At 37.9% G+C, this 22,981-nt stretch overlaps 1 protein-coding gene across 1 annotated transcript in view; it reads left to right on the top strand.

Annotated features, from left to right (window-relative positions):
• fam135b (family with sequence similarity 135 member B) overlaps positions 1–22,981 on the top strand; it is a 106,222-nt gene that overhangs the window by 10,560 nt on the left and 72,681 nt on the right. Inside the window, exons 2-3 of the mRNA XM_034704706.1 lie at positions 2,538–2,634; positions 12,891–12,970. Coding sequence (XP_034560597.1) covers positions 2,558–2,634; positions 12,891–12,970 — 157 coding nt within the window. The 5' untranslated portion in view covers positions 2,538–2,557. The remainder of the gene's footprint in view (positions 1–2,537; positions 2,635–12,890; positions 12,971–22,981) is intronic.

Genomic DNA, 22,981 nt, shown 5'->3' with positions numbered 1-22,981 from the left:
TTTTGCATGTATTGATTTTTGCATTTATTTATTTTAGCATTTATTTATTTATTTATTTAAAGGGACGGTGCATATTAATGAACATTTCAGCATAGCGACCATGTAAATATGCCAGTGTTAGCCATCAGGCTCATTTTCATCCGTAGTCCCAGGCAGGTCAACACAGAGTTCATAACAAAATATATATAACATAACAGATGGAAACAACACATGATAGCATGTCAAGGAAGACAACAAAACATCACAAGAGTATATATAAGTTATACAAAAGTGCAAATCAGCGCATTAAAGTGCAGTTCAGTAAAATCGAGAGATATGTCCCAAGTTGGACCAACATACCAGAAAATCACACAAGTAAAAATGCATACACCAAACCTGTAAAATATGTGAATACACACACACACACACACACACACACACACACACACACACACACACACACACACACACACACACAAAGAAGATTCACAGAGGATAATATGGAAGGGATAATGTATAGTGAGCAGGTTGCACTATTTAGCTAGTTACAGCGGCAAGGAAAAAAACTTCCTTCCCAGGCAGAAACCTCAAGCAGAACCAGACTCATGTTAGACACACATCTGCCTCAACCGAGTTGGGTCTGGAAAGAGGGATAGAGGAGAATAAGAGAGAGAGGGAGTGGTGATAGTGATGAGCCGCTGGAGTCCAGCATGTCTGTATCAGCTGGAGTCTGGAACGTCCACATCAGGAGGACGTCTACGACAGCTCAGAGGAACCTACGAGACAAGGGAGCTCAGGGACTCCAGAAAGGTCTATGGTTAGTAACTTTAATGGGACAGGGAGAGTTAAAGAAAGTGATGAGGGGGTTGGGGGGAAGGGGGTGAGATAGGATCCCAGTGTGTCAGTGCGCGAGGTCCCCCGGCAGTCTAAACCTATAGCAGCATAACTAAGAGCTGGTCCAAGCCTGATCCAGCTCTAACTATAAGCTTTATCAAAAAGGAAAGTTTGAAGCCTACTCTTAAAAGTAGAGAGGGTGTCTGCCTCCCGGACCCTGACTGGTCTATGATTCCAAAGGAGATGGGCCTGATAACTAGACCCCACTCATTACCTGGCTAACAACGAAAGGAACAAGTTGACACTAAGTACAGTTTTAAAGATGATTTTGTTAATTCAGAAATGATTTATTTATGTATTAAAAAAAAGAAAAAGAAAATAGTCCTTCAGATTCACAGCTCAAGAAGCTTCCATGACAACAGTATTCTCATCAGCCTACTTTTGGGTGGAATTAACATTCAATTTAACATTTTCCTTCACGGTATAGTCTGGACATTAGCCTGAATCACATGAAACATTAATATTTTTGTTCATGGCAGATGAAAAACATTAATATTTCTCCAACAGCAGCACCTGTGGAAGGTCCCGCTCTGTGTTGCAGTGTGTGTTTTCTTTGTGTCAGCTCCTCATATCTTCTAACATGACTCACATCTTTTTTCTTCTTGTCTCTGCTGGTGACTAGTCAACCATTAACCATCAGTCTAGAGTTTTGCACTCTACAAATAAATAGAGAGCAGTATTAAAAATATCCTCCATGTTTATTTTTCTATCAGGAACTAATGTTTTTGATGCGTTTTCAGTAGGAAGAGGTGAAGTCATACACTTTAAAAATGTGCCAGACTTCTGTTCATGGATTGATTTGGTTTGTGTGATCAGGATGTCACTCTTGCTATCCAGACTTAAAGGTGCTGTGAGGAACTTTTGTTTTGTATCGATTCTGGCGCCCCCCTTGTGGACAAAGTGATACCTCTTATCTCTTGTCCTATACATGCAAAAGTAGTGTTTTCAACTAAAGCCTCATCCTGTTGTCTTCAACAGTCAACTTTATCAGGCAATGTGATTATTTTCCATGAAAACAGTCAAATAAAGGCTGTTTCTGAAGCAAGATGTCCATCATCTGGTCTGACACCTACCCCCCCAGGGCGGTTTCAGGCATTAAAAATTACAACAGAGACGGTGCCAGTGTTGCTGCTGATGGACTTGTTTGCTATTGAAGGTCATAAAGAGGCATCAGTATCATTTTCAGTCTGTTTCTCAGCCATTTCAAAACTCCTCACAGGGCCTTTAACAATTGTAATGGGGTTTTGACCAATCAGAATCAAGTATTAAACACAGGTGGGTGATTAGTAAGAAAGCTTGACAGCATATCTACACAGTGCATAAATAAAATCTGACTAATCAAACAGGTAACAATAACACACAGTGCTGACGTTCACAGCACTAGAATCTGTACTTAATTCATCTTTCAGCATCAGTTCATGCGACTGTGCTTTTACTCTGAAATTCACCTGGATCACAGGATGTTTCTCCTATCTCCAACATTTACCTGAACATTTATGTCTCTGTTTATATCCAGACCAAGGTGCAAGTCTGGGTGTTATTCAGTCCTCTCGCTTCGAATGAGTCACATCACAAACAGGAGAAATAACTGTGTGAGCTTGATTAAGAAATGTCATCATTTGTCTGATACGTCTGTATTTACTGAATGTCTTCTCTCTCCACAGGTGATGAGTGGGATTATATCATGTCTGAAGTACAGGGAACACTGGAGTTTTCTGTAGAGTTGCACAAGTTTCACAATGTGGATCTCTTTCAAAGAGGGTAAGTAATTATCTGTGCAGAAATCACATTTCCAGAGACATGATGTTTGTTGGTACTACCCAGCTCCACAGATGGCAGCCCAGCATGAACATATTCACATCGCCTGCTGACAAGGGTTCCACACGTTTGAGCATTTTTCAAAAGTGGCTGTTTCTTTATACTATTTGGATTTTCTGCTAAAACTGATAAAACAAGATTAAACTCAAATCAGAAGATACTAGTCATTTAGCATTAAACTTTATCTGACAAACAATACTCACTCACTTCACAACCATTACAGAAACAGCCTTCTGCCATCTGAAGAACACAAACTGAGATCTGTGGCGTCCCAATCTGATTCAGAGAAAATGGTTCATGCATTAATCTGCATTAATCTCAGCAGATTAGACTACTATAAAGCCCTCTCTGCTGGACCTCCCAAAAAGTCGATGAGTACACTTCAGCTCATCCAAACACTGCTGCCAGAGAGCTAACAAGGACCAAACGAACCGAACACATCACACCAGTGAGGAAAAAATCTGCGTTAGCTTCCAATTCAGTACAGCAGTTAATTTAAAACATGATTCTAGTCTTGGCACTTCAATATCTCCCTAACCTGCTCACCAAATACGACCTGATGAAATCCCTCAGATCATCACCTGAATGAACCTAAGATCAAAACAGACACAGGTGAAGCTGCGTTTAGTCCTGATGGAGTTGTTTTGTGGAACAAGCGCCCTGCTGACCTGAGGGCTGTGGATCTTCAAGTTCTCTTCAGAGTAGTCTTAAAACACAACATTTGCTTATGCCTTTAGTAGTTAGTCTTTGTGTGAGTGTGTTTAAAGCACATTGAGAGCCTGATTCATAGAAGGATTGTGCCTGCTAAGCATGTAAAAATGAGCCAAAAAACACAAACACATGTCAAATGCACTGCAGTGCAAATAGAATCTCTGAGTGTTGCAGTTTTTGCATACCTTTAATTGAGCAATTTGGCATTCATTCAGGGCAAAATAGCCTCCTGTGTAAGCAAATGAGCCTCCTTACGAAAAACCTAATTCAATAACAGTGGCACTGACAGCCCCGCACGGGGTCTTTTAGCCCCCAGAACTACTTTCCCCTGAACTAAAAGGTTCCTGTTCCCCCATAGTTGTCTGCATTTCGACTGCGGGCTGAAGTCCCGGGAAGATTGTGCAAATCAGGCCAGTGACGTATGGAGAAAAAAAAAGTAAATGCACTACACCACCAGACCAGTAGAGGGCAGTAAAACAAAGACCAATGCCATTCATCACAGATGACACCATACAAGCAGATGGACAGGCAGGTATCATTATGAGCAACACAACAGTTAGCCAAGCGGCAACCTCTGGTCTAAAATATGAGTCCAATGCAGAAGTGTTAAAAACTGCAGTTCATGGAGTGTCCACTGGAGGCTGGCTCGGGAAGTACCGGAAACTACATACACACCAATTCAAAGAAGACGATCTTTACAGCAAAAATAAACATGTTTACAGCCTGGTTCAAAAAACAAGTGTAGTCTGGATAGCTCATTTCTCAATCGGCACACACTGTACAGGGTGAATTTTTTTCTAATAGAGCAATTTCAAAGATATTGAGATTATGAGTCTTCCAATGAGAGGCACAGCTGATTTGATTGACAGGCGGGAACACTGTAGCTGTTGGCTAGAAGGCATAAGCCCGCCTCTTTACCTCACATATTATTTTAGCCTGTACATATTAGTCATGCCTATTTGTTGTTTCTTTGTATTTATAGCTAAGGTTATTGTTATTATATTTTTATTTTATTTTTTATTGTAGTTCTTATTCTTATTCCTATTCTTATGCCTTGTACAAAGAGAGCACAGTTTTCTAAAGTCAAATTCCTTGTGTGTTCAAGCATACTTGGCAAATAAAGCTGATTCTGATTCTGATTCTGATTCTGACAATCGCTCGACAGCAGCAATATGGCTGCTGTTGACAATTGGCCTCAAAACAGCTCTTCAGAGACAGATGGGTGATGTTATGGGTACTACGTTCATATTTTATACAATCTATACAGTTAGCCTGTTAGCATGAAGAGGCTCAGCTGGTGCTGTTTTAGATGGTGCTATATTTCATCACAGATGGATTCACTGAATCAACACGTGAGAGGAGATAAGCGCGAGTAGCAAAGACGTTTCAAAACAGCTTTGCTACCCCCCCAAACAGGGGCCTTTCAGGGGGGAGATTAACTACCCCTGGGTAAAGTCCCTAGTTCAGGGGTAAAGTTCCTGTGGTTGAAAAAAGCTTTAGAGTAAAATTTTGAACATCTTTTTACCTTCAACTGAGAGCTGGTGGTATAACCCTTGAGTGTTGTCATGGTCAAACCTTTCAGGAATGAAGACAACATCTCCACTTCTGGACGACCCAAAAAGAATAAATAAATGCATTCAGTCTTTTCATATTACTCTTACATTACTCTTTTTATAATACTCAGGGATTAAAAAAGCAGTCTGGGCGCCAAAATGGTAGAACCCTCCCTCTGCATTCGTCATATCATATTTTGGGATAGAATTTAGCACCGGATGAAATCACAGCTCTGAGCAGCAGAGAGTGGGGATACTGACAGTTCATCTCAATCACAATTAGACGCAAAACTGGAGCAAACTGCAAGGAACTGCTAAATGAGCTTAGAGCAACATGCTTTGTGAGTTAGACCTTGAGACGGAGCAGACAGCAGTGGAGAGATGCACAATTCTTGGTGCACTTAAAGTCTGCAATCCATTCTTAGTGAATCCCAACCTCAGTGTACCAGCATGTGAAATCTGTAGATGGTAACATATGAGCCAGAGCAGAAACACCAAATCTGAATGTTACATTGGCTGAACCAAAAAGAGTAATAATCATTTTAAGTGAAAGGTTGACACAAACAATTTCCGTCAGCGGTCTAGTCTAGTTTTTAGGGAGAGAACAGGGTCATGTTTATCCTGCTCTGATGTGTCTGCAGGAAGATTAAAACCTCTCATCAGCACGGTGTCCCTCTGATTCGCTGGAACACCGGCTTTATCAAAAATGATGTCTCCACTCTAAATGGGATGGGTTAAAGCTTTATCATGGTAATCCCTTCTGCTGAGTGCACTGTAATATGTCTGTGTTTATTGGAGTCCACTGTGCTTCAGATAGCAGCGGATATCTGATGGGAACACCAAATAAACTTGGATCCCTTTGTAAAGACGAGACTCTGTGGAGAAATGGGTCAGTAACCAGGAGCTATGCATCTCAACATAAAGCAGGGTAATTGCTGAAATCAACAGAATCCTCTGCATCAGAGTGAGGGACCACACAGCTGAACACTTTGTTGTTCACTGATTGCATTAAAATACAGATTTAATCTGTGTTTGATTGGTAAAAGGGGCAACGGCAATAATCATGACACTTTTGCTTTTCACTAATGAGGGAGAATTAGAGTACCCAAATTAAGACACAGCTGCAGCACATTATTTAATTTTTCTGCTAAACTGTTTTATTTCAAGTTAAATCATCCACCAACATGAAAAAGAAGTGAGGTAGAGGGCTGCCTTCTAGTCTCTTAATATGGGGCGCCGTTTGTAAAGCTGTGCACACAGAAAATAACATTTCTCCACATTTAGCTCCAAAACGTCTTTGAATATATCACAACATGTTTTTAAGTTACGTTGTTATCACAGTTAGAGCAATATTTGTAACTTTTTTCACATTCATTATTCTGGCCACAAATATAATTAAGATAATAATACTGTTAAATCTAAATGTTAAATATAAATCTAAATGTTCAACGTTAAATATAAATGTTAAACGTAAATCTAAATGTTAAATATAGATCTAAATGTTAAATATAAATGTTAAATATAAATATAAATGTTCAACCTTAAATCTAAATGTTCAAGGTTAGTCTAAATGTTAGAAATAAATCTAAATGTTCCATGTTAAATATAAATGTTAAATATAAATCTAAATGTTCAATGTTAATCTAAATGTTAAATATAAATATAAATGTTAAATATAAATATAAATGTTCAAAGTTAAATATAAATGTTCAAAGTTAAATCTAATTGCTAAATCTAAATGTTCCATGTTAAATCTAAATGTTAAATTAAATCTAAATGTTAAATATAAATGTTAAATATAAATATAAATGTTGAATATAAATATAAATGTTAAATATATATCTAAATGTTCAACCTTAAATCTAAATGTTCAACGTTAGTCTAAATGTTACAAATAAATCTAAATGTTCCATGTTAAATCTAAATGTTGAATTAAATCTAAATGTTAAATATAAATGTTAAATATAAATATAAATGTTGAATATAAATATAAATGTTAAATATATATCTAAATGTTCAACCTTAAATCTAAATGTTCAACGTTAGTCTAAATGTTAGAAATAAATCTAAATGTTCCATGTTAAATCTAATTGTTAAATATAAATCTGAATGTTCAATGTTAATCTAAATGCTAAATATAAATATAAATGTTACATATAAATCTAAAAGTTCAACATTAAATCTAAATGCTAAATCTAAATGTTCCATGTTGAATCTAAATGTTCCATGTTATATCTAAATGTTAAATTTAAATCTAAATGTTAAATATAAATTTTAAATATAAATATAAATGTTGACTATAAATATAAATGTTAAATATAAATATAAATGTTCAACATTAAATCTAAATGTCAAATATAAATATAAATGTTAAAGGTTAAATCTAAATGCTAAATCTAAATGTTCCATGTTAAATCTAAATGTTCCATGTTAAATCTAAATGTTCCATGTTAAATCTAAATGTTAAATTTAAATCTAAATGTTAAATCTAAATGTTCAATATAAATATAAATGTTCAATATAAAATCTAATTGTCAAATATAAATATAAATGTTCAACCTTAAATCTAAATATATTCAACGTTAGTCTAAATGTTAGAAATAAATCTAAATGTTCCATGTTAATCTAAATGCTAAATAAAAATATAAATGTTAAATATAAATATAAATGTTCAAAGTTAAATATAAATGTTAAATATAAATGTTCCACGTTAAATCTAAATGTTAAATCTAAATGTTAAATAATGAATCTAAATGTTAAATATAAATCGAAATATTAAATATAAATATAAATCTAGATTGTTAAATCTAAATGTTAAATCTAAATGTTAAATTTTGCTCTGTGATCCTAAATATTTAGCTGATATATAAATTCACACTGCCACCTGGCAGAAATACCAAAATAAAAGCTTCATAAAGCGATACAGACTTAGCAGTAAAAACTTAGCTTGCCCGCACCATAGACTGGGTCAGTTCTGTCTCTGAGCGTTGTGAAACCCTTTGTGGCCTCCAAAGCAGACTATGGTTAGGATATCTGTATCACTTTACGATGCTTTTATTTTAGTACTAACGCCAGGCGTCAGTGGGAATTTGTATGGGGCGCCATTAGTACCAAAATAAGAGCTTACCAAAGCAATACAAATATCCTAACCATAGTCAGTCAGTACTGACTCCTATGGGTTATAGCCGGACTACTCACCGTAAATGTTTTAAAGGCAGTTTTAGAGGCCAGTAAGAGATTTCACAACGCTCAGAGACAGAACTGACCCAGTCTATGATACAGACAAGCTAAGTTACTATTGCTAAGTCTGTATCTCTTTATGAAGCTTTTATTTTGGTATTTCCGCTTGTCCAGTGTGACTTTGCATATCAGCTAAATATTTATATTTAGCATTTAGATTTAACATTTAACATTTATATTTAGCATTTAAATTTAACATTTATATTTATATTTCCATCCATCCATCCATCCATCCATTTTCTTCCACTTATCCGGGGTCAGGTTGCGGGGGTAGCAGTCCAAGCAAATTGACCCAGACATCCCTCTCCCCGGCGACACTTTCCAGCTCCTCCTGGGGAATCCCGAGGCGTTCCCAGACCAGGCGGGAGATATAATCCCTCCACCGCGTTCTGGGGCTACCCGGGGCCTTCTCCCCTTAGCATTTAGATTTAACAGTGATTGTAACTTAATATGTTTTTCACAACAAAATGAAATGTGATGCAGATCACAAATAATCCTCTGAATGTGATAAAAAAGTGACTTTTAAAAATTCACTCTACATTGTTATGATGTTTCGGAGCTAAATGTGGAGAAATGTAGCTGTTCATTTCAGTGTGCACAACTTTACAGAGGGCGCCCCATGTCTTAAAGCCTTTTCTAAGTGAATGAAAATGAAACATTTATCCCACGTGTGTGTAATCTCTGCTGTAACGGCTAATGCATCAGCTCCTGACCGCTCACTGCCCATTGACTTGACCTATTTCACCCTGTAAACAGCTGTTATTTACTTATTTACCAGCCCTCAAAGCCCCTCCGTGCTCCCCTCAGTCAGGCCTCCATCTTTAGGAGCCCCATCTCTAACAGGCTGATGTGATGGCTGTGTTCACTGCCACGCTTCGGTCTCCCAGCCTGCCAATGTGTCCCCGGAGAGCTGAGATGTGCTTTTACACAAAGCTGGGTCGACTTGAACTGACAAAGTGACCTTTTCAAAGACATGTTTTTCTATTGCAGCATATAGTCTGAGATATCACATAACAATCCTTTCATGTCAGTGAGGCTGCTTTATGGGGTTTTACAATTCATTCAACTCTGGTCTGGTATTCTTTTGTTTTCCATGACTCTGAACAACGACCGTAAATGGATCTAAAGGATTTCATCATTGCCTTGAATTTCCTAGTGTTGTCTGTAGCCTTTGAACAGACGTGCAAGATTATGTCTATTTCATCATTTATAACCATTTGTCCATCATCCTTAAATAATTCAGCCCCACTTGTCCCGTTCATGGACGGTTTTGTTTAACATGATCCTCTCATCCATGTCAGAAAGAGCATCCTGTAGCTTTAAACTGCACTTTCTATGTTTGACCGGTTTATTCAGCATTACAATAAAGAAACCTGTATTCCCACATCTGTCAATGTCCAACATCTGCCACATGGACCAATGACGAGATCCAAAATGGCTTCCAACTCAGCTGGTTTGCACTTAGAATGTCAAAAGGACAATATATAACAAAGTGCCCTTTTGCCATCCTTCATGGGACTGTATTTGGACTGAAGGTCATTTCAGGCTAAGTATTTTATTGGCAGGATCCCAACATTTTTGAGATTCATTATTTTTAGTGGTTGTTTTTTTAAACTGAAAGAGTAGAAGTTATTAAAACCTCACGTCTCTCTCTTATTCCCCTTTTTGACCGAGGCAGTTTCAGGGCCGGTTTGGAGCCGGCGCTCAATTAAGAACCAGTTTTCCTGTTTCGACTGCAAGTGAACCAGCTCCAGAGCGGCTCCAACTCTTTGCTGGTCTAGAACCAAGAACCGCTTACATCAGGGGCGAGTGGCGAGGGGAGGGGTTGCTATGATCAAAAACACAAACCAAACATGTTTCCTCCATTGTCCTGCAGTGAAAAAATAAAAGAGACTAATGGATTCCAAGGCAAAGCAGTGGTCGGCCGAGGAGACAAGCTGGCGTTGTCAGCCATCATTGTTGTTGTGAGGGAAAGTTTGTGCTAGCGCTGCTGGGAAAAGCGGTCATGTAAATCTTGTCATGATGTGCCTCTTCCACGGGCTCGAGCGGGCAGGAAAACAAACGGATGCTGTGTTCGTTCGCGAGTTCAACCAGCTCTGAACCAGCGCAAGCACCAGCCCAGAAATACAACCCAGTTCACATTGGTCGAAAAGTGGTATTATTCTCCTCTATCCCTCTATCCCTCTCTCCAACACGGTCTCAGCAGATGTGTGTCTAACATGAGTCTGGTCCTGCTGGAGGTTTCTGCCTGTTAAAGGAAGTTTGTCCTTGCCACTGTAACTTGCTGAATGCTGCAAAGTGCTCTGCTCATGGTGGATTAAGGTGAGATCAGACTGAGTCCTGTCTGTAAGATGGGACTGGATCTGATCCTGTCCTGATGCTGGGTCTTTGTTAATAATAGAACATAGAGTACCGTCTAGATCTGCTCTGTTTGGAAAGAGTCTGAGGATAACATTTGTTTGGTTTTGGTGCTTTATAAATAAAGATTGATTGATGATTGATTAAAAAGTAGGCATGGAAGTGTGAGTTGTTTCACTCATTAATCTTCAGTATATTTGTGTGAGTGTACAGACAGCAGACGGGTACCTTTCCATCTATTTCTATATTTCTAATATATTTTTTTCCGTGATCGATCTTTGGAAATGTTAACGATCAGTTATTGATTAAAAAAAAAACATAAACATTTTCCATGTCAGGAACGATGCCAACGATTTTCCCCTAAATCAAATTTTCCTTCATGTCACAATGTATATAAAAGACGGTTTTGAATAGCTACGGATCGTATTCAGGTGTTCAAAATGTTAAACATGCTGAATATCAACGTTTGGAGCAGGATCATAATCTCTGTGGACATACAGTCATAAAAGTGAAGGCTCAGACTTCCACAAGGGAACTGAACAGAAACATATTTCAGACTCACAGTGTCCAGTTTTCTGTCCGGTAATTTTAAAGATATGAACATTATGAGTCTTCCAATGAGAGGCACAGGCGGGAACACTGTAGCTGGTGGCGAGGAGGCTCAAAGCCCGCCTCTTTACGTCACAATCTCTCAACAGCAGCAATATGGTTGCCGCCGCCAGCTGGCCTCAAAACAGCGCTTCAGAAACAGATGGGTGACGTCACGGATACTACGAACATTATTTATACAGACTATGGTCCTGATAGAGAAATGAGCTACTCAGACCTAAACTGTTTTTGAACCAGGCTGTAAACATGTTTATTTCTGCTGTGAAGATCGTCTTCTTTGAATGTGTGTGTATGTGGTTTCCAGTATTTCTGCAGCCAGCCTCAAGTGGACCCTCCATGAACTGCAGTTTTTTCACATTTCCATATGGACTTCATATTTTGAGATGTTGCCACTTGGTTTCAAGTTATTAATAAGTGCGAAAGAGTCTACTTAAACTCTAAACATACATCCAAAATCATACAATATACGCTACTAAGGCATGACTCTGCTACAATATCATTTTACTCAGTAGGCGGGGCTAACTCAGCGGCTTGCAGATCAGAACACTCAATTAAAGGTGACATATTCCGTTCTTTTTCACCAAAATATATTGGTCTAAGAGGTCCCCTAAACATGTCTTTAAAGTTTATGCTCAAAAAAACACTTTGAAATCAGATTTTGGTCTGCCTGAAAAACCCTCTTCTTCAGCCCTGCTCAGAACAGTCTGTTTTCTGTGTCTGTGCCTTTAAATGAAAATGAGCTCTCTGACCACGCCCCCTCAGGAAGTGGATGTGCCCTCGGCTGTCCAGCACGTTGATCTAGTGTTTACATGTTGGCTGAATATACACGGCTGCTCACAGACCCGCATTACTTCAACCCTCTGAATCTGATCCAGAATCTGATCCTGACGGAGAGGCGCCTGCAGCAGGACCTTTCTGAACCATTGGTCACAGATTTAGTGTTTCTTGTTGTTTTATTTGTCAGTATGTCGACGTGTGTCTTGGTACACAGCTACCAACAGGTAGCTATGTGGCTATGCTAACTAACGCTAGCACTTTTCCATGAGAAATAAAAATCATCCACTAGATCTTCAAATCTGCAGACGTGGGGAGTAAAACCGACCTTTGTGTTTATGAAGACAGCCTACAACTAGCATGCCTCCCTCCTAAGCTCCTTGTTAACACACGTGTGCAGGGAATGAAAAACAGAGGAGGGGTTGAGTTGTATTTTATACAGTCTATGGGCTGGAGAAATCAGAACAGGGGCAGAATGGATTCTTTTCATTTTCAGGGGGTTTGTAGACATGCCAGGGACACATATTTCAGGTAGAGAAACATTAAAAAGTCCATTTAGCATGATATGTCACCTTTAAAGCTGAAACATGTTGGATGCATGTGATAGGTGTATAACTGAAAGTCTGAATGAAGTTGGCTCTGAAAATTTATACTTATTATTATGAAAGATTTGCGAGTCAAGAACCTGAGGATATCAAATATAGTTGAAATAAATGAGCTTTCACACTAATGATTTATCTCAGTGACACATGTTTCATTTTGAAAAAATGATCACCAACAGCACCCCACATTATGTCAGGATTGAGTTCAAACTATCATTGCAACAGCAGAAAGATATTACCCTGATAGAAAACTCCTTATAATGAATGTTTCAGTACTTATGAGCGTCTTCAACCATAAGGCATGATCACAAGTGCAGTTCAGTGACGGTCTTGTTTGTATCCTCTCTTTCAGGTTCTATCAGGTCCGAGTAGGCTTGAAGGTCTCACCTCGAGTGCCCCACAGGTTGATAGCAACAACACAAGATAATGCAGGTAAGAGAAAGAGGTGTTTACTGTACATAATTACACACACACGTAATATCTTCAGACATCACAGCAGCAGTTTCACTACGCTGACCTCGGTCCCCAAGCTCCCACTTTGCTCCACTGGTTCTCTGTGGTCGTTTCCTATTCTTGCACTTTGGCTGGATGAACCCACGGGCTGATGCAACAAACTCCAAGTGCTTTGAAGTTTGTGTGGAGTCCTTGGTTGGGTACAGAAGTGCAAAAAGTTCCTCATCACTCAAATTTAGCACCCAGACTGAAAGCAGTCTTCTGTTTCTTTGTTGTCTGTTTACATGCTGAGCTTTAAGTATTGACAAATTATGTTCATTATTTAATCCTGCCGTTTAGAGCTTGTTTGTGCAAGTTGTCTTCACACACAGCAGTCCATATCGACGGGGGACTGAGTGTGAGAAAGTCTCACTCCACACGGGGAGTTGAGAAACATGCATTGTTTGGTTTATGTTTGTCTTTGAAGTCTGAGTGAAAACAGTCATTTTATGTGTTGTGTGTTGAAGTGTACACAAGAGGATAAGGGCCACAAGACAAATAAAAGAATTTAGATTTTCGAGAAAGAAAACTTGAAATGTGCGAGTTTATTAAGTCGTACATTTTCAAGAAAAACGAAAAAAAATTGAGTTTTTAAAGACTAAAATCTGTGAGGAATCAAACTTGAAATTTTTGAGGTTATAAAGTCATACATTTACACGAAAACTTTGAATTTGTAGATTGTTAACAAGCTGCTCTTTGTCCATTTCACTGCATCATGAGCCCACTTGACTGCCTTATCAAATTGTACTTCCTACTTGGACTCAGCAATAAGGAGATACTACTGATTCTAGCCCAGAATCATGACACTATTAGAAGCATCTGGACTTTGAAAAGACATTGTTGTATAATGGGGCTGTTCAGAAGAAAGCAGCACACTGATCTGGAGGAGGTGATTGTGATTATCCAACAAGAAATTCTCGGCAAGCATATGTATATAGATTCTATATCCTTATTTACATGTTTATGTTGTTCACGTGATGTTACATCACTTCAGATATAGAATCTATATCCTTGCATCATCTCAGCCGGCAGATGCAAGGATAAAGATTATATATCCTATATCCTTGCATCTGCCCGCTGAGGTAATGTAACATCAGCTGAACAACATAAACATGTAAACATCAGCTGAACAACATAAACATGTAAACAAGGATATAGGATCTATATCCTTGCATCTGCCCACTGAGGTAATGTAACATCAGGTGAACAACATAAACATGTAAACATCATGTAAACAACATAAACATGTAAACATCATGTGAACAACATAAACATGTAAACATCAGCTGAACAACATAAACATGTAAACATCATGTGAACAACATAAACATGTAAACAAGGGTATAGGATCCATATCCTTGCATCTGCCCACTGAGGTAATGTAACATCAGGTGAACAACATAAACATGTAAACATCATGTGAACAACATAAACTTTTAAAGAGGATATAGGATCTATATCCTTGCATCTGCCCACTGAGATGATGTAAACATCATGTGAACAACATAAACATGTAAACGAGGATATAGGATCTATATCCTTGCATCTGCCCACTGAGATGATGTAACATCAGGTGAACAACATAAACATGTAAACATCATGTGAACAACATAAACGTGTAAACAAGGATATAGGATCTATATCCTTGCATCTGCCCACTGAGGTAATGTAACATCATGTGAACAACATAAACATGTAAACATCATGTGAACAACATAAACATGTAAACATCCTGTGAACAACATAAACATGTAAACATCATGTGAACAACATAAACATGTAAACATCATGTGAACAACATAAACATGTAAACAAGGATATAGAATCTATATCCTTGCATCTGCCCGCTGAGGTAATGTAACATCAGCTGAACAACATAAACATGTAAACATCATGTGAACAACATAAACATGTAAACATCATGTGAACAACATAAACATGTAAACATCATGTGAACAACATAAACATGTAAACAAGGATATAGAATCTATATCCTTGCATCTGCCCGCTGAGGTAATGTAACATCAGCTGAAAAACATAAACATGTAAACATCAGGTGAACAACATAAACATGTAAACATCATGTGAACAACATAAACATGTAAACATCATGTGAACAACATAAACATGTAAACATCATGTGAACAACATAAACATGTAAACAAGGATATAGAATCTATATCCTTGCATCTGCCCACTGAGGTAATGTAACATCAGCTGAACAACATAAACATGTAAACATCATGTGAACAACATAAACATGTAAACATCATGTGAACAACATAAACATGTAAACATCATGTGAACAACATAAACATGTAAACAAGGATATAGAATCTATATCCTTGCATCTGCCCGCTGAGGTAATGTAACATCAGCTGAAAAACATAAACATGTAAACATCAGGTGAACAACATAAACATGTAAACATCATGTGAACAACATAAACATGTAAACATCATGTGAACAACATAAACATGTAAACATCATGTGAACAACATAAACATGTAAACAAGGATATAGAATCTATATCCTTGCATCTGCCCACTGAGGTAATGTTACATCAGCTGAACAACATAAACATGTAAACATCATGTGAACAACATAAACATGTTAACAAGGATATAGGATCTATATCCTTGCATCTGCCCACTGAGGTGATGTAACATCAGCTGAACAACATAAACATGTAAACATCATGTGAACAACATAAACATGTAAACATCATGTGAACAACATAAACATGTAAACAAGGATATAGTCTCTATATCCTTGCATCTGCCCACTGAGGTGAATTTCTTGTTGGATCCATGATGCAGTGAATGGGCAAAGGGCAGCTTGTTAACAATCTACAAATTTGAAGTTTTCTTGTAAATGTATGACTTTACAAACTTGGAAATTTGGAGTTTGATTTCTCATAGATTTATGACTTTATAAACTCTCAAATTTGGAGTTTTTAAAGTTGTAAATTTGGAGTTTTCTTTCTCGATAATTCAATTTGTTTTATTTCTCTGGTGGCCCTAATCCTCTTCTGTAGAAGTGCATACAGACACAGAACACAGAAAGTACAGGGACTCATGTGCTGTACCTCTCATTGAACTGTGTAATAAGAAAGTGGAACAATCACTGTATTTGTGTTTGTAGTCATCTCGGATGCACATTTATTCATTTGCATGTTCAACCATCCATTTGAGATATGACTAAGTCTTTTCCTAAAATAAAGAAATCCACAGGAGGAAAATAAAACCCATTTATTATGACATCTGCGTATGTTGAGTTGAAGAGGATGTACCTCAAAACGCAGATTAAGCTCTCATTTAAATTTTGAATAAAAGCCAGGGAACAAAAATAAGTGAATTGATATTTTAATCAAGTGACTGCCCAGAAACAGATTTTATTTTCAGCATTGGAAGCCAGCGCCCCGGCCATCGCAGTTTTGCATCACAGAATGAGAGTAGTGTCTGGGGATTTCATGGCTCAACCGTGTCTCAGTGATTTAGGACACTTGGCTGTCTTTGAGTGAAGGACTGACTCACTCTGCAGAAAATCTCACATCTCTAATATCTCTGAAAATCAAATGGGAACAAGATGATATAACGTTTTTTAAATGCAAATAAGTTCCGTCTTACTTTCACCCATTAATCCTGGGCAGTCTTGCCTGTAATGGCTGTGTCCCGAGGTATTCGCACATTGGGAATCAAAGACAACTCTATTGGAATTTCTGTGCTCCAGGACGTGTGTTTTCCTTTTGTCTAATAATGGAGAATGTGAGCAGAATTTAACAGAAAAGCTCCACAGTGCAACACCTAATCTAAATGTTGTACTTCAAAGAAAATGATAATGATTTATGGCAGGAACGTTAAAGTCGCACACACTTTGTCCTTTAAAACGAAGGCCTAAAGGTTTGTTTGTAATTAAGAGAGAGTAGATATCCAGCATCAAACCATGAAAATAACTCATGATTCATGCAGTGTGTTTTCCTTCCTCCTCAGAACAATTACTGGAGATGATTTATACCATAGCATGTGCTGTTCTCTTTGTATTCAAAGGTTGTGTCACAGTGTTTGTGAATCCACCCAAGCGTCAAATCTGGATCTCTGGCGATGCAGGAAGCCGTTTCACTGGCAATACTGATTCACAGTAATAACAGCTATTTTTAGCTCATGACTGGAGCCCTGTGTGTCTCTCTGTGTGTGTGTGTGTTTGTGTGTTTCTGAGTGATTATGTGTTCTGATCTGGCTGCACTTGTGAGGACCAGTTCCTCAAAGTGTGACCTGAGGCTGTAATGAGGACATCTTGGGTTGTAAAATTTAGAACCAAATCATTTCAGGGCTCCATTCAAGTAAAAATAAGATTTGAGTTTGAAGACACAAGAGAGGAGAGAGCCACAAGGGCATTGTGTTTCCATTCCAGTGGTCTTGCAGGTAACACAGACACAGTAAGGGATGGTGTGTGTGTGTGTGTTTGTGAGATGTGTGATAGCAAGGACATGGCTGATTGAAAAGGCGATGTGTCTGAGATGTGACAGTGATTCATGTCATCTGGTGTTTTCTGCAGGAACACAGCGATGGGAATTCCATTAGAGAAGATTATTTCATGCAGCTCATTTGTTCGTAGATGGAGAGAAATCCTGAGCAGGCCAAATATAATACGTTGTAATGGAAGTGATAAAAATAGCACTTCAGTAGTCTTGCTCTCGATTGTCTATTTTAAGCGTGCCAAATCCTGGAGGTGCAGTTTTACATGATTTGAGTGGGGAAAAAGGAGATACAGGAGAGTTCAGTGAAACTGAGTCTGACTGGACATCACCTCAGTGTAGTGTCTGCAAACACAGCTTTAACATGATGTTCTCAGCTAGTCACAGCAATCTGTTTCATCATTCTTTGAAGCCTGTGTATTGAGAAACATACTTTTTCTCTGTGGTTAATTCAACCAACAATTTGAAAGTATTAGTTTTAGTCTCTTTAAGAACATTGTGGTTGATTTAAGTCGACATTCTAGTCTGTGAGTCTCAGTTTTCATTGTAGTGTCATTTCAGTCAGTGTTCATTGTAGTCTAACTTTAGCGGATGCTTCACTCTTAATTGACTCAGACAGTTTTTGATAGTTTATAAGAAATAAATCTCTCCTGTTGTCAAGATTTCAGTGGGAAGAAAGACAACCTTAATGCGTTTGGTCATCTTGGCTGAAAATATGTTTCTAACTACTTCTTCCTGAAAAGTGCAATAAATCAGAATCCAACAACACAAATTCCTGACTCACTACATGGCACTGCATGTGAGCAGGTTATGTTGAATGTTTGGTGAATGACTCAGTCTTAAGAAATCATGATTCATATTTTAGAAGGACAGGTAGATGAGCAACAGGAAGCCCAACTCTGTTAAGTTCAACAATTTGAGGTGCACTGTTTAAACAAAAAAGCTGTGAAAACTCAAAATTTCAAGGCAACTGTCTGCACTGGATTATTGAGTTTTGAGGCTAACTAGAAATCTTACATTTGAGGTAACTGATGAGTTTTTGTTGAGATAACTTATCATTCATATGTAGTGTAACTTAAAGTTTGGAGTTCTACATACTAAGAAGTGAAAGTTGTGCCAACTTATTATTGTTTGTTCAGAAAATGTCCCTAAATGTTACTGCATGGTACTGCACCATTTTCACACCTGCAAGGTAGCTAGCTAATGTTCAAGGCGGCTAACTGTTGGTAATGACCATGCCTTATTAAACTAACTAAACAAATTAAAGTGACAGTAACCGGAAATCAACTAACCATCAACTGACCAACTGTAAAGCCAGAGTTTTAATACAATACTCAAACTAAACACCTTTAGGGTGATCAAATCCACACAGGACAGGAGAGATGGAGCCACATGTGGGGAATTGAAAGTGTGGATGAAGACCCCTGTAGATTTGAGTCGGAGACCCCGTTCTTTGACTGAAGCACACTCTAATAATTTAGCCGAGCCTCAAACCCATCATTTCAAGTTCTACCAACCTAACTTATAAAATGAGACCAACTTTACACAACACACTGAATACAGGGAGCTGAGATAACTACTTTGATGTAGTTTGAAACAAAATGGAACATTTTTTAACTTAACCAAAAAATCATTTTCAGGCCAACAATGTTAAGTTTTCATTTTTACAGTGTAGCAAGGTATGCTAGGTGTTCTGTTGAGTTGTGTTGCCTTGTCAAAAAGAATGCTACTGTAGAGCTAGCAGTGGACAGATTCCACAAAGAGCTCTGAGTTTTGTGAATATTGATTTTACAGTCATTATCTTGTTCACTGCATTGAATTATTGTTGTTAATTACATAGACAGACTGCAGGATGCTTGTCATTCATATGTCTTCCTAAATCCGTAGTGTTTTTTTTTCTCCATTTGCACTCAACCTCATCAGGAACGAAACACTCCATGAGTTGTATTTTCTTCCCTTTCCCCACACAGGACACTGCTTGTAATGAGACACAAATGTTTCCTGCTGCCAGCATAGCTTTGTTATTTAGTTTCATGAGCTAGCTAATAGCTAATACGGATGGGCAATGATTTTTGAAACAGGCTGTTAATGGGACAGGTGTGTGTGTGTGTGTTTGTTGGGAGTGATTATTCAAATATTGTTGAATAGATGCCAATGATTATGGAATAGTATTTTGGCTTGAAATGCCCATCCCTAATAGCTAGTTTGTTTTGGCTTCCTATCACTGGCTGTATAAAACCGACTTCTAACAGACATGCACCGGGTGAAAAATCCTCCAATGAAGATGAAAGAGATGCATGGAGGCAGTGAGAATATGTGTTGGTGCACCTGTTGCAGATATATGATTGGCTAAAAAGGAAAATAAATAGTGCTGTCACAGGTTCCCAGCACAAGCAGAACTGACTATTTGTCTCATAATTGTTGATGGATGCATTAAGAACACAGATTTCACCACGATATTTGCTGACAGTTTATTTACCATTAATGTCATAGTCTCCAGCCACGGGAGTCAAGTGCGTAAACGAAAACTCATCTTAATACCTCTTCAGTAATACATTACTGGGAATATGCATGTCATATATTATATTATATATTCACAGATTTTCCTCCAGTAGTGAGTGCAGGGAGCGATATGAGAAATATGACCACTTGTAGACGGGGTCATTCATGGTGAGAATCTGCTGGTCCCCTCAGCTATATGAAGCATTCATGGATAAGCTGATTGCTCCGGCTTTCTGACCCCAAACTGTTTGTGCTGCAGCTTAAGTTTGAGCTAAATCAGGACTAATTCCATTCCTTACTACTTGCTCAGCTTACAGTCTGGAAGCAGGGCTAAACAGCTGGCCTGGCTTTGTGCAAGATGCGAAATACCTCCCAACTGAATATACCAACTTTTGCTCAAAAGCTGCAGCTGTATTCACCCATGCACTAAACTCCTCTAAACATGAACCTTCATGTGTGAACAGCCAAACCGGTCACTTTGACTCTGAACAGCAGTAAGAGTCTGTAAAGTACGCTGTGAGAGGAGGTGGTGAGGGTCAAATCAGGCCGTGCACAACTGGCCGCACAACTCTTCTGCTCTCCTCCTTTTTTCATGTCCTCTCATTTGTTGATTCTGAATACGTCTGTACAAAGGATTGACCAAAAGGCAACAAACTGTCATCCCATAGTCTGACTCTGCTGGAGAACTTGTAAACATTACACGCTGGCTTCCACAACATCCTTTTACAACATGTCCTGCACCTTGAGACCACTCCTCTCTGTCTGTGAGGGACATGTGTGAAAAAGCAACTTCAGTAAACTTCAGGCTGTAGGCTGGCATTAAATGTTATCTTAGTTTTCCGGAATGCAAAGAGCTCCTATATGAGTGTGGTTTTTAACCCTTTGCAAACAACAATCCCACCAGATAGTGTTTGCGTAAATGTGTCTCAGATGCAAATACAACATCTTGAACCTCCCCCTTCTTGCAGCAGACATCATGCAGTCATTAAGTTGTACACCCTTTGTGACATCATGACATTAGCCTTATAAAACATGGTGACAATGCATAGCTGCTGCTGACTGACAGCAGGAGCTAATTATTTGCCTAATTATTATAATCCTAATCCTAATTAAAGAAATGTCATCAAAAAGTAAAAATGCATTGAATTAGCTTTATCTGTATTGCAGAATCTATCAAAACTAGGGATGTAAATATCAAGTATTCTCTGATTGATCTTTGGTAATGTTAATAATCAATTATCCATTAAGCATTTAAAAAAACATTAAACATTTTCCATGTCAAAAATAATGCCAAATGCATTTTTTTCCCCTGAATCAAATTTTCCTTCATGTCACAATGTATATAACTGACAGGATTGAATATCTACGGATCGTATTGAGGTGTTCAAAATGTTAAACACGCTGAACATCAACGTGTGGAGCAGGCTCATAATCTCTGTGGACATACAGTCATAAAAGTGAAGGCTCAGACTTCAACAAGGGAACTGAACAGAAACATATGTCAGACTCACAGTGTCCAGTTTTCTGTCTACTCGTTCTTATTGAGAAAAATAAGCATGTGAATGCGGTCAGGTGTCAGGCGGGAGCGCAACCGAGTCAGAATCAGTCCGGCGGCGGAGAAAAAAAGCGCTCGTGGAGACCTGTCACTCAGCTGCAGCCGCCAGCTGAGCGTCTCAACTGTGTGCAACACCTTCAGTCAGCTGATTCACATGAAACATGCTTTAAACTTAAAACACCTCCCTGATAGATGAACCAAATATGAGACCACATGATAATTGATCCACATGATAGAAAGTCAAAAGATAAAAATGTGTTCGAGTAAGTTCTTAACAGTTAATTAATGGATACTCTATTCATTGTTGATATCCCTAATCCTAATCCTAATTAAAGAAATGTCATCAAAAAGTAAAAATGCATTGAATGAGCTTCATTTCTATTGCAGAGACTATCAAAACACAATAGTGCTCTGCAGGTGCATTCTGGGAAACTAAAATTGCTTAATTCAAATAACATGGAGTGTTGTGTGAGGTTTTCATGCTTGTCTTTTTTAGAAATAGTTAAATTCATAAATTATACAGGTAACACTTTACAATAAGGGTCCCTTAATTAGCGTTAGTAAATGCATTATGAAGCATTAATTAACAGTTTAATAATAGTTTAATAACCGTTATAATGTATTACCTAACATTAACTAACACATTAGTTAATGCATTAATAAGCAGTTCATTAATGTCCACTGCTCAGAGTTAATTAATACATTATTAAGCATTAATAAAAGTTACAAAACTTAATTAGTTAACCATTAGTGAATGCTTTCTGGACCCTTATTGTAAAGTGTAACACATGCATCACTTAGGTAACACATTATAAATGCTAAACTGCCTCATAAGCATAAGCATAAGCGTGTGCATCACTTTTAAGTGTCCTCTGGAAACACTTCTGTTGTGTTGCTGTCTATTTGCAGCGCGTTTTTTAATGTGTAGTGCTGTTGTCTTTGCATCGCGTTTTCTAAATTCTGCGCATGTGTTGTCAAATTGATGAAGATGTTTTCTTAATTTGCTTGTGTTTTGTCTTTTTGCATGAGTTTTCTTAAGTTGCAGTGCTGTGAGCTCTCAGGGCCACCGTACTTCTCTGTGCCAGTTGAGATGTTATCTGTGATTATCTGTTTTATTCTAAATAAAATGTGTTGAATTCTTTATATGTATTGCTTCAACTACATTTCAACTCATTTTGCTTCAGAGTATGTGTTACCTAAGAGACACATGTGTTACACTTTACAATAAGGGTCCAGAAAGCATTCACTAATGCTTAACTAATTAAGTTTTGTAACTTTTATTAATGCTTTATAATGTATTAATTAACTCTGAGCAGTGGACATTAATTAACTGCTTATTAATGCATTAGCTAATGTGTTAGTTAATGTTAGGTAATACATTATAACGATTATTAAACTATTATTAAACTGTTAATTA

This window comes from Notolabrus celidotus, chromosome 16 (assembly GCF_009762535.1).
Source record: "Notolabrus celidotus isolate fNotCel1 chromosome 16, fNotCel1.pri, whole genome shotgun sequence".
Lineage (NCBI taxonomy): Eukaryota > Metazoa > Chordata > Actinopteri > Labriformes > Labridae > Notolabrus > Notolabrus celidotus.
The sequence above is the reverse complement of the archived record's forward strand: the minus strand, read 5'-3'. Positions and strand labels throughout refer to the sequence as shown.